This window comes from Carcharhinus amblyrhynchos, chromosome 12, assembly GCF_965287045.1.
Source record: "Carcharhinus amblyrhynchos chromosome 12, sCarAmb.v2.hapA, whole genome shotgun sequence".
Taxonomy (NCBI): Eukaryota; Metazoa; Chordata; class Chondrichthyes; order Carcharhiniformes; family Carcharhinidae; genus Carcharhinus; species Carcharhinus amblyrhynchos.
Genome location: NC_137335.1, coordinates 78,334,331 through 78,347,350, shown reverse-complemented (window position 1 = coordinate 78,347,350; position 13,020 = coordinate 78,334,331). Strand labels below are relative to the sequence as shown.

The 13,020-nt window shown below is 40.3% G+C and overlaps 1 protein-coding gene across 2 annotated transcripts in view; it reads left to right on the top strand.

Moving 5' to 3' along the window:
* The window catches only part of drc8 (dynein regulatory complex subunit 8), a 35,768-nt gene extending 22,949 nt beyond the window's left edge, over nt 1-12,819 (top strand). For both annotated transcript variants that reach the window (XM_080199847.1, XM_080199848.1), the window contains 4 exons: nt 720-799; nt 7,172-7,214; nt 7,410-7,476; nt 12,583-12,819. In XM_080199847.1, coding sequence (XP_080055973.1) covers nt 720-799; nt 7,172-7,214; nt 7,410-7,476; nt 12,583-12,698 — 306 coding nt within the window. In that variant the 3' untranslated portion in view covers nt 12,699-12,819. The remainder of the gene's footprint in view (nt 1-719; nt 800-7,171; nt 7,215-7,409; nt 7,477-12,582) is intronic.
* The last annotated feature ends 201 nt before the right edge of the window (nt 12,820-13,020 follow it).

Genomic DNA, 13,020 nt, shown 5'->3' with positions numbered 1-13,020 from the left:
TATGTGAATGAGACATCTGTTGCACGTTGTAAATTTGTCACTAAAATAATGTGCAATGTAACATAGTACCCATTTTATACCTGTGAGTATTTACTGTACTGATTCAGAAATATGTACATCATATACGCACCATTTGCTAATGGGGTGAAATTGCCTGGTTAATGAATTTAAAGAATGCAAACCAGACATTTTTGTGTGAAAAGCAAACATGCAATCATGTACATAATGGCAAGAAAAGTTCTTCACGTGGTTGCTTAACCTGTGTATGGGATTGTTGATTTAGAAAACAAAATGGACAATCTTATCTGGCTTGTGCTATAAATATGAAATAATTCTTACAGAGGCTAAGCATTAAAATTTAATCCAGCAAGAGAAGATGCTACGAACTAAGGAACAGTGCTTTTTGGGCTTTGGTGATAAGCTGTCATATATTTTGCTTATTTAGTATCAATTAAAATGGCATTTACTGAAGAATATTATGTTTTAACAATTTGGATTATTTGACATTTGGCTGAAATACTGTGGGTTATTTTGAAAAGAATTATGTCCTCACTCAATCTTTTCAGCTTTGATTTATAACACAAATTTCAATATTGTCACTGAAAGCTGTATTGTAATTGTAACTCACTAGTTTCCAGAGGCTGACTGACGAAAATTAGATCTTGGTGTACCTTGAGTTGGTTTTATTTGTAATTCTGTTTTGCAATTTCTATTTAAAGGTGGAGGAAGAAGAACCCACAGGGTATATACAATTGGATAAATTCCTTCCTATGATGACTAGAGTGTTATTAGAAAGGAAGTGAGTTCCAGATAAATTATTTTGTTCTTTCACTGCTGATTTCAAGGCTGATTTATCGAAGTGCCATACAACTAATTAATAATATAAAAAAATGACTGATTAAAAAAGTTCCTGTCTGCTCCAGAATGCTTGCTAACAGCTGAACATGTTGCCATATTTTATGTAAATAGATGTGATAGATCGCTGTACCAACCACTACCTATCATTCCTTTAATTTCCATATTTGCTTGGATAAGATTCAAAGGTTTCAACTGTCTGTGTAACGTGGACTTTTATAGTTTATGAAAGTGAGGATTCAGGGTTGAGAATTGCCCATTCTACCTCATCTGCGTTGTTTCTGGCATTGAAATCCTGGATGAAAAATCTCACAGATTGCGGATATATTTTAGTTGAAGGTGCCTGTGGAGACCTTCGGGACAGCTTCCCTATACCTCTTTTTGCAATGTTCTGCTATGTCTGTACTTACTCTAGGTGCAGATTTCACCAGCATCCTCTGGAACCATTCTCTGGAAATCCTGGGGCAGCTTTAGCAGTATGAGGACCTAATTCAGCGGGTCTCTGCCCCATTTCCTCTTTGTTATGCCTGGAAACCACATACTGACTTAATATAACAAAGAGGAGCATGCTCCTTATAGATGTTATTTGCACTCTCCAAATGTTAGTTTGTACTCAGTGGCCCCACCATATTTCCCCCTCCCTTTTAGATTCTTAAATTTTAATCCACAATGTCACAGGTCTAGTAACCAATGCAAAAGTTCTGGGTTACTCATTTGGCCCAAAACCAAAGGGGAATAGGACAATTATAACTAAAAAAACAACTTTTTTAACGAGGTTTTCTTTGTAACTTGTTGGAAATTGTATATTAATCTATCAGAAAATTGAATAGTGAAGTGGCAGACATTGTGATGAATAGTGCCACCATGTGCCCGAAATATTCATCAGCATCCCAGAAACTTACCCCACACAGACTTCTAAATTCAGGACTCATTATAGTATTTTTTACTGGAACAAAATGGAGTTCAACCAGTGATTTAATTTTGTTGTAAGTTATTAATAATTTTGTTTTGTTTCTACTGTTCTATGGCCATGTTACAATTGAAACAATGATATTCCTGTATGACCCAATTACAGTGGGATTTTTAAAAATTCTTTGTTCATAGGTTGTGGGCATCACTGGCTAGGCCACCATTTAATGCCCATCTCCAGTTGCCCTTGAACAGGGTGGTAGTGAACTATTTCTTGAATGCCCAAGTGTTGCAGGTACATCTGCAATGCTGTTAGGATGGGTATTCCAGGATTTTGATCCAGCAACAGTGCAGGATCAATGATATAGTTCCAAATCAGGATGGCATGTGGCATGAGTTTGGGGGGGACCTTGCAGATTGTGGTGTTCTCATGTATCTGCTATCCTTGTCCTTCTAGGTGGTAGAAGTTTGCTGGTTTGGAAGGTGGTGAGAAAGGAGCCTTGATAAGTTTGGCTCTTTTTATGTTTCTATAGTCTCAGATTTGAAGCTCTATCTTTTTATGAAATTTCTCTTCTGGGGGCACCTAACCTCTGTGTACTAGTCAACCCATTTCATTTTGTCAACAGACAGGGCTCCAGCTGGAAGTTGGAGAGGCAGTCATCAAGATGGTGCCATTGGATGGGAACTGCTTCACATTCTAGTGTAACAGGATAATGTAATATATCACAGATTTGGACATTTTCATCAGCTTATGATGCAGTCTCGCTTATTTATACTTGAGAGCATATCTGGAGGTGGAGACATCATGTAGGTTGTACTCTTTTAGAGTAAATGAACTGAATGAACCACATAAAAGATACAGCTTTCACTTATTTCTAAATTACTTGACATCAGCATGCAGTATAGCACCCAGAAAGTGATAACACCAAGAGAAGCTGTTGAGACTGTTGTAATTTCAGGTTTTTATAGCATTGCTTTATCTACCAATGATGGAGCAGCAGTTTCTCCAAATGAACCTTATCCCTGCAAACTGAAACATCTTTGTACTGTATTCATGCAGGCTTTGTATACCTAAGACGTTAACAATTACTCCGCTTGTAATCATCTGCTTATTGGATTTAACTGAGATTCACACTGCATAACCAATCTCTCTTCAAAATATTGGGGTTTAGCACTTGAGCAAAAGGTTTCCAGACTAAATTGACAAATTAAATACTAGTTAATTATTTCCTATCTAGTTAGTAAATAAAAGAAAAAAGGAATAATTAAGTACCTAAATACCTTCCCTATTTAGGTTGGTGTTTCTCGGGTCTGTGTTGATTATATGGTTCTACATATTAAATTAGTTATTTCACATCAAATAAAAAATGGCAATTGAATCAAACCACATTGTGATCTAAATATGATCTAAAACTCACTGTATTTCCTTATCAGTCTATGATTCCAGAAATTCAAGTTCGCTGTCTTTCCTTGTACAATGCAGTTACATTATCTGCACCATTTTTACTCTTTTGTTCATATCCCCTTCCACTACTTGGCGAATTATATTGAATTGTCTAGCCTGCAATACATGTTCTTGTACTTGGTCTGTTGTGTGAAGTGAAAAAGATTAGAATGAAAAGAAGATTCCATGTAAAATTAACTACACAAAGGCATTGTATTGCACTGTTCCCCTTTAAGAGTTATCAGTTCACCTACACTCTATATCCAATTATGGGTGAATTGGGAGAAATTAATAATGTTGGGTGTGTGGCTGGGAGGGGGATGTGGCTTCAGATGAAATAATATCCACTGTTATGGGTGATTTGTGGCCTGAGTGGTTTATGGGTGTTATCTGAATCCTTGGTTATGTTTCAGCCATTCACCCATTTTCTTACATCAGTAGTTCATTACAGGCCATGAGGTATTGGGAAAGTTGTGGTATAATGTGGTCATGTGATTAATCAAGATGAATTTTAAAAAACTACGGCCTGAATTTTTAGGATTGCAGAGGCTCACCAGGAAACACATCCCTGCTGATTGCAGCAGTCCCCTTGTCATATTATGTTCTAAGGAGCATTGATTGGCATAAGGTGGAAAATCCATCCTTCATGGATGGAGGCACCAACTTTTAATGAGTCTGATTACCAGAACAGTTACCCAGGAAAGGTTAGAGAGCTTAAAACCACTTCTAACTCTTGGGTAATCACACCATTGTCCCCCACCCATCCACGCAGTGGAAAATCCAACTACCCTTCCCTCCTTCTTACCCCCCCCCCCCCCCCCCCCCCCCCCCCGCCTTCCTCCAACTACCTTGGCATCCCCCTATTACCTATTAAATTCTTGAATGACCGTTGTGTCTCACTCGTCTGACCAATTTACCTTACACACTTACTTTTTCCCTTGCTTCGTAAACTGGTTGGGCCCTTTAAATTTAATTGTTTTATGGCAGCTAGTATTTTTTAAAAAAAGGAGTGTGGTTTTACTTTTCCTGACACTACTGTCCTGAACAGAAAATCCCAGGAGCTGGTCCACTGCACATTTCAACGCAGTTCCAGTCAGAAGGTCAAGTGAGAAATGTGCTGCTCCCAAATAAGTAAGTAGAAAGGAGCAGAGTGGCGATTGTGATTGCCACTCCTCGGAAGTTCTGGTCCTATCCAATTATGGATGGATTGACAGAGATTAATGGGGCTGTAATTTACTCTGGGGATTCAGATTTCATTTTAAACCACAACACTGAAGCTCAGGATGTAGTTAAAATGTTCAAAGTGGCTAATGTCACGATATTGGCGTGTAGATTATGTTTTCACTTCTATTTAGTATTTGGTGCAGTATTTATCATGACCTAATTTTAATGACATTTTCAGCAATGGTTTGAGGATTAGGTTTTCACTCTCCAACAAACTCGTGCCGACCATTTCTGTCCAGTCGTCAAATGCACTCGGAACATATGAGGAACAAGGGATGAGAAAAAACCCATTTGAAAATTGATGGTGCTGAGGATCATAAGATAGGATGACTGATAGGATATTGTAATTCAAAAAAGATTGAGGGTTTTAGTGCACAGAATGGACAGCTCTTACATCCGAAGGGTAGCCATTGATAGTGTTAAAAATTGCAGTCAGTGTAATTTGTTTTATTACCTTTGGGCTACATTTTCTACTATATAAAAAAAAGGTATTGTCAGACAATTCTAGTACACCTGCAGGCATATGTCTGTGTGATGTAAGAGATTTGCAGAACTAATTTCAAGGCACACTTTCCTTTTTGAAAAACTGGAAAATTAAACAAAAGAAAATGTATCTTTTCCTCTTGCACTTTCCCCACTAATTTAAAACAGATCCAGATTCTTAAAAGACTATTTTATTGCATTTTTGAAAGAATTGCCTTCAACCAAGCCATATAACTCCACTAATCATGACATTCTTGACTGCAGAGTGAGTTTTAGGCAAACCATCATTATTGTAAAATTCTAAACTTCCTTTTTTAGGTCTGCTGCCCAAGATTGAAAAGTCTAAAAAGGGCAAAATCAGACAATCATCCATGTAAGCTATCAAAACTGATAACTCATCGGGCCAGTGATCACGACTCATGTCTGGAGATTCGACACCTGCAGCGGGAGTGGGGTACTTTCTAGCCCCACCCATGGTGGACATCATGGTGGGTGGGAGCGCAACTTATTGTTAGATCATAAAAAATAAGTTTGGCGTCTTGGTAAAGCGATCAAGTGTCATCCACTCCAGCCATCAATGGTGGGTTGCATTTTCCAGTGCAGCATTTCAGGAATGTAATTTTAATACATTTGCATCTCATTACCATGCCTATTCCTTGAAATCATCCCTCCATGCTGGATCAAGAGGGCATGTTGATGTCCAGTTAGATCAATGTGTTTTACAACAGTATGTAACAATTTTCCGGATGGCGGGACTGATGTATGAGGAGAGATTGTGTCCATTAGGATTATATTGACTGGAGTTCAGAAGAATGAGGAGGATTTCATAGAAACCTATAAAATTCTAACAAGACCAGGCAGGATAGATGCAAGAAGAATGTTCCCAATGGCAGGGGAGTCCAGAACCAGGTGTCACAGTCTAAGAATATGAGGTAAATCTTTTAAGACTAAGATGAGGAGAAATTTCTTATTAACAATGCAACAATAATCTGCTAGGAAACATTGATGTTGCTAATGTGATCAGAAGCGGTTTGGAAGGAATTGGAATCATACATTTAGTGACAGTCACTGCCGCATGCTGTAATTCTTGCTCTAAGAGATGGTATAAATATGTGACAGCAGTGTAGTCAGTGAGTCATGGAATACGCCATTGCCTTGGCGGGACAAGAAGATCCTACTGACAGCTAGTGGCAGGCTGCCACCATTGCCAGAACACTTGCCACAGGGAGTGGAAAATCTCAGCCCCTGTTGAATGCCTCACATTACATACTGCTCCTTTTGTGAAGTTCAAGTTTATTTCTAAAAACCCATATGCTGTAAAACCTCAAACAAAAACAAAGAATGCTGGAAAATCTCAACAGCTCTGACAGCATCTGTGGAGAGAGAATAGAGCCAGCGTTTCAAGTTTGGATAATTCTTCGTCAGAGCTAGAGATCTCTGCATGTGTCATTTTAAACTGATCTCTATTGGCCTATTCCCCTTCCTAGTCAACCCTGTGTTTTATTTTAAAAGTCTGACATCATTTAGTGATCTGCCGTCTCAAATACCATGGCCAGGATTTTATGGCCCCACCATGGCGTGTTTCCTCCCCTGAAAGATGAGATGGCCCATTTGAATTACCATCTGCTTTGGCGGGATATTTCGCCGGGGGAGTGGGGTGGTGGAGGGGGGGCACGGCGACAGGGCGAGGGGGTGCATGCTGTAAAACCCTGGTCTACGATCTTCTCCTTCGATACTTGAAGTGCATTCCCACTTAGCACATAGCCAAATGTCAGTCCTGTCTCTGCCATGTCTCAATTCCTTACAATTCCCATACTGAATTGGATCTGCCCATTCCTCTGCCCTCTAATCGGACTTCTCAAAATCCTTTTGAATTCGTGCGCATTGATATTTATCATCGGCCATTGCCTCGATTCAGTATCATCTGTTTGGAACTTTAGGCACAATTCCGTCTCCTACTTCATTCATAAAAGCAATTAACACCAAAACACAGTGTGCTGCATTACTGCCAGGGCACCTTAAAGCTTTCATAGTGTCTTGAGCTAATATCCTGAATTGAAATGGTTCACCATTATAACAGTGACTTCAAAAAGTAATTCACTAGCTGCAAGACATTTGCGATGTCTTGAGGTTGTGAAAGGTGCTCTATAAATTGTAATGTAATGTTTATTTATTACAAGTAAGTCTAACATTAACACTGCAATGAAATTCAAGCTCTTTCTTTCTTAGCATGATTTTTCATATTTTGTTTCACAGATACAGACCCCAGCCAGAAGATGTCATTTTGCGAGCATTTGAGGTATTGTTGGATTTGAAGTTCCTTGTCCTAAAGCCATTGCTCAGTTTTGAAATTGTATAATTCCCTGTTTTGGGAATTCTGATTTGAGAAAATCTCTAAAGGAAGACCTGAAACTTGTAACGTGTTCTGCAGTTAAAGCATGGCTGTCTTTATTAAAGCATTTCTGATTTAAATCATGAATTGTTTCATTTCCAGGTGTTAGATCAAACTAAAAAAGGATATCTTACCCAAGAGGAGCTTACAAAGTATTTGACTGAGGAAGGTAATATTACCTGTTTGTGTCTTTTATGTATGTGTAATATGCACTTTCTTTAAATGTAATACTTAATTCCATTAACACCTTCTGATTATATCTTTTCTATCATACTTAACCTTACTGCTGCTGAAACTCAGGGCTTTAGAGCTGAGAGAGGAAAACCTACTAAGTGGCATTAGATCATTTTGGGTGGGTCCTTATTATGCCAAGACTTGGCGGCCTTTTAGTGTCCATCAGAAAATTGGTGGGCATGTTATGATGGGACAAAATACAAAGCATTATGCTTTTTTTTGCCCTGGCAACGTTGAGAGAAAGGGGTTGGCTAAGGTGGCCTCCTACATTACTGCCAGATCCTATTAATTCCACCATTAAGCCAAACTCCTATATTTTGCTCTGACTGTTACAAAACCCTTCTGAGTCCCCCCTTAACAATATTGTTAGAGCTTCATCAAGCAGGTGAGTGGAGAGTATTCTGTTACACTCCTACTTTTGTGGCTTGTTAACAGTAGATACGCTTGAGGGAATGTCAGGGGTGAGTAAGTTGTCACAGAATTCCCAGCCGACCTGCTCTTATAGCCACAGTATTTAAATGGCTGATCCAGTTCAATTTCAGGTTAATGCCTCCCCCGCACCCCGCAAGATGTTGATAGTAGGGGACTTAATGATGGTAATGTCAAGTAGAGATGGTTGAATTGTCCCTTGTTGGAGATGGTCATTATCTGGTACTTGTGTGGCTCAAATGTAATTTGTCACTTATCAGCCCAACCTGAATGTCTGTATGCAGCAAGGACATGGACTGCTTCAGTATTGCAGCAGTTGTAAATGGTGCTGAATATTGTGCAATCATTCCCACTTCTGACCTTGAGGGAGGGAGATCATTTGTTAGGGCTCCTTGGTGCCACCATCAGCCAAAGGCTGCCTTGATGTCAAAGGCCCTCACTCTCATCTCACCTCTTGAGTTCAGCGCTTTTGTCCACATTTGGACCAAGGCAGTAATGAGGTCAGGATTTGAGTGGTCCTGTTGGAATCCACACAGTTGCCGGAATTCTACTGCCCCGTCCACCACGGAATTGGAGTTGGCGAGGGATGGATAATGGAAATGTCCATTGACCTCAGGCGGGTTTTCTGGTCTCAAGTCAAGCAAGGCCGTAAAACCCCCTGCTTTGTGTCAGCTGAACAAGTGTCAGTTGATCGCACTGTCGACAACACCTCATTGTAAAACTTTGCATGTCTGTATACTTGCAGTTGATTCTGTTTTAAATGCCTTTTTCAAATGTCAAACTTGGAAGAGTGCAATAAATTACAAGAATTCTCAGGAACAACATACAGTAACACCCAAATATCTGCATTCTCTCAGTTGATTTTTTTTTGCTAACTACACCTATCTAGCATTTATTTCACACCACAGATTTGTAACCTGAACAGGGAACGTGCGTACACATTGGTATAAAGTAATAAATGAAGGGTGGAATGGTGGTACAGTGGTTAGTGGTACTGCTTCATAGCACCAGGAACCTAGGTTCGATTCCGGCCTTGGGTGACTGTGCAAACTCCACAGATATTCTCCCCATGTCTGTGTGGGTATCTTCCCACAGTCAAAGGTGTGCGGATTAGGTGGATTGACCATGCCAGGTTGCCCCTTAGTATGCCAGGATGTGTAGGTTAGGGGGAATTAACAGGGTAAACATGTGGGGTTGTGGGGATAGGACCTGGGTACGATAAAAAATTGGGTTGGTGCAGACTTGATGGGCTGAAATCCACCCCCCTCCCCCCCTATGCACTGTAGAGATTCTATGAAAGAACTTTCACTTATAGAGAGCATTATTACATTGTTTTGGGTGTCTTGAAAACGTTTTTCAGCAAGTGCAGTCCACTGTTATTGGGGTGTCCAGAACTAGGGGTTGTAGTTTGAGGATAAGAGCTAAACCTTTTAGAACTGAGGTGAGGAGAAATTTCTTCACCCAGAGGAAATGTGGAATTCACTACCACAGAAAATAGTTGAGGCCAAAATGTTGTCTGATTTCAAGAGAAATTTGATATTCCTCGTGGGGCTAAAGGGATCAAGGGATATGGGGGAATGGGGGTTTCCAATGTGGAGTGCCATAAGCGTAGACAAAGGTCACGGGTGGAAGAGGGAACTCACAATGTTAAAATGGCGGCGTGGGCTCATTGGGCCGAAGAGCCTGTTTCCTGTGCTGTGTTGTTCTTTGTTCTTTGGGGGAATCAGGATGTTGAATTTGATGATCAGCCATGATCAAAATGAATGGTGGAGTAGGCTCAAAGGGCTGAATGGCGTACTCTTGCCTCTGGTTTCTATAGGTCAACACAGCAGCTGATTTCCAAATAGCGGGTTTCCGGACCAATTAATGTGGTGGAGGGGACAAAGCATGGGAAAGGAGTTGGGAAATATAGGAAACAAACCAAGAGAGAGAGTGTGAGTGGTTCTCTTTTTACAATAAAGAATTTAATGATTCATAATTATATCTCTCTTATGAAGAGACATCTTGCCTATTTCTTCATTCCTTCTGGTGCTTGTCATTTAGAAGTACAAACAAGCTAATTTATCAAGCATGTGGGTATAATTTCATCAATTATCAGAGGAATTATCTGCATCTCAGTTCTGCACCCTTATTCTAATCAGCGCTTGACTATCTTGAATTGCCACGTTCCATTGAAGCTGAATGTGATCTGATATGAATCTGGCATGCATTCTTCTCCGCTTCCCCCAACAAGAATATTTATTTTGTAGAGCATAATTACCTGAAGCTATTTGGCGAAGAGCATGTTTACTTTTATGGCATTCGGAGAAGCAAGTCACACTTCAACATTTCAAACATGACAGCAGTTTCTTTCGGTTTTGTTTTGACTGATGTTCAGTGCACAATTTGCGTTTAAGATTTGCTTTCCCCTTAAAGATGTACAGGCACTCGTTTATACCACAGAAGAGGAGAATTGTTTTCTCTGAGGGTTATGGAAGCAGATTATTTTAATATTTTAAAGGCAGTGCTAGATAGATTCTTGATTGAGGGGGTGAAAAGATATTGGTAGGCAGGAATGTGGAGTTGAAGTTAAAAGCAGATCAGCCAAGGTCTTATTGAATGGCAGAGCAGTCTCGAGGAGCTGAGTGGCCTACACCTGCTTTAAATCGTATGTTGGCATGTATTTCTGCTGTAGTCTTCAAATACAAGTACCTTTTTGATTTTACAATTTCACTGCTAACTAGTGGGCAGAATGGAGAGGAATACATTTCAGACATTTTTTACTCGTAGTTTTGGTAGCATGCTGTAGGGTTGTTTCATCTTTTCCTCCCTATCCAAAAGCTTACTCCTTTTTTCACATCTCTCAACTTAGTTAAAAAAAAAATTTTCTAATAAGCACTCAGCAGATCTGATAGCATCTGTGGAGAGACATAGGGTGAGATTTTGTGACCTCCACTACAGCCACCACCACCACCCCTCCACAATCCCCAGGTGTTCCCTTTTTGAAGCTTCCCCAATCTTAGAATCTAAAAAAAAACACTTCATGGGCAGGGGACTCCCGCCCCCTCCCCCTACCCTCACGGACATGGAAACCACCTCCCTCCAGATCTCCCCAACAGAATCCCCCGCCCCTCTTGATATTGCCCCTTGGCATTGCCGGGAACAGTCTTAAGGGGCAGAGCCAGCGTGCTGTCCCACTGGTATAACAGGAAATCCTGATGTGGGAGGGCAGGGTGAAACAGCAAATGGTATTTTAAATGTATGGTAATAAGGTTTCCAACTTCCATGGTAACGACTCCATTATGTCATTGTTGGGGTCAATGGCAATAGGAAATCCCGTGGTGTAAAAGCCCTTCAGGGAGTCCTGTTGGACTCTCCACCCACACCAGCTTTCCCACTCGCTGAAAATAGGGATGGAGAATCCCACTCCAGGATCTATGCACAAACATTAAGCCTGACACTCCAGTACAGTGCTAAGGAAGAACTGCAGTGCCAGAAGTACTGTCTATCAGATTACAAAGTCAACCAAGACTCTGCCTGCCCTGTCAGGTGGATGGAATAATCCTACAGCATGTTTTTGATGACGAGGAGAGGGTCTGGAATCCTGTCCAATGGCTGTGCCTTAATCAACACCATCAAAGAAATTGTATTATTTTTATTAGTTTGCTTTTTGTAGATGCTTCCTATGTGCAAGTTGGCTGCTGCATTACTGAAGATTGCAGCAATGGGCACACTATTGACAGCAGCAGGCTCAGGATTGGCATTTGGTCCTGATGTCAAAGAGTGGCACAGTGGTTAGCACTGCTGCTTCACTGTGCCACCCTGGATCCATGGCGCTGTGGTTAGCATTGCTGCCTCACAGTGTCAGGAACCCAGGTTCGATTCCTGGCTCGGGTCTCTGGAGAGTCTGCACATTCTCCCTGTGTCTGCGTGAGTTTCCTCCAGGTGTTCCGGTTCCCTCCCACAGTCTGAAAGACATGCTGGTTAGGTGCATTGGCCATGTTAAATTCTCCTTCGGTGTACCTGAATAGGCGCCAGAGTGTGGCGACTAGGGGATTTTCACAGTAACTTCACTGTGGTGTTAATGTGAGTCTACGAGTGACACTAATAAATAAACCTTAAATGTCAGGGTCAAAAGCTAGCAGGAAAATCCAGCTCATTCTGTGACATGCTAATAGTGTGAAAGGTACTATGTCAATTCAGGCTCCCTTTGTTCAGTGCATCAGCATATCTACATTTTGTACCAGTGTAAATTGTACTATTATTTGTGTTCAGTCCATTTATTATCAGAGTTCATGTAACATTTTAATTTTTTTAATGTTCTAATTACAGTGAGATATGTACATTAGAAACATTGAGAGCTGTCAAAGTAGTTGCTTTTGAGTGCATCTGTCACCGCTTCAGTACAATGTCTTTCAAAACTGGTGTAAATATTTGTTAGTGTGACAGTGGTTTGCAGTAACAGTAGTGTAATGAAATTTAACTGTGGACTTGGCCTTCCTTCTCACTTTGCGTTTGTTTTCACAAATTCGAGATGGGTGATAATGGTCATGAAACTGCTTCTCCGCGCTCAATGATTGACCTTGGGAAGAGTGAGAAGAGAACGTGATTCTGTTTTTCTTTTGTTCCATAGGGGAGCCATTTACACAAGAGGAAATGGAAGAGATGCTGTCGGCTGCTGTAGATCCAGAAAAAAATGTTATCCTGTATAAAGACTTTGTAACATTGATGACTGTGGAAGACACCTGAACACATTATGAAAAACAACCTTCAGGAAAATGCAAGCTAATTCAAAATTAGCAAGATTTCAGATAATGAATGCAATCAATTTATTTTAAAATTGTAACTTCTCAATTTATAAGAAAATAAACCCAAGTGAAAAAATGTCTGAAAGATTTGAAGAAGGTCTCTATTAGGTAAATATTGTCCTTATTCATTATATTCAAATTATTACATTTCTTTTCTGGATGTATAGATATTTATATATACCTGTTTGGCCAAAATTCTGGCCACAATCTTCGTGTTGAAACTTTACGTCTCTCAGTATTAGAGGGCTGATCACCTAGCCTTG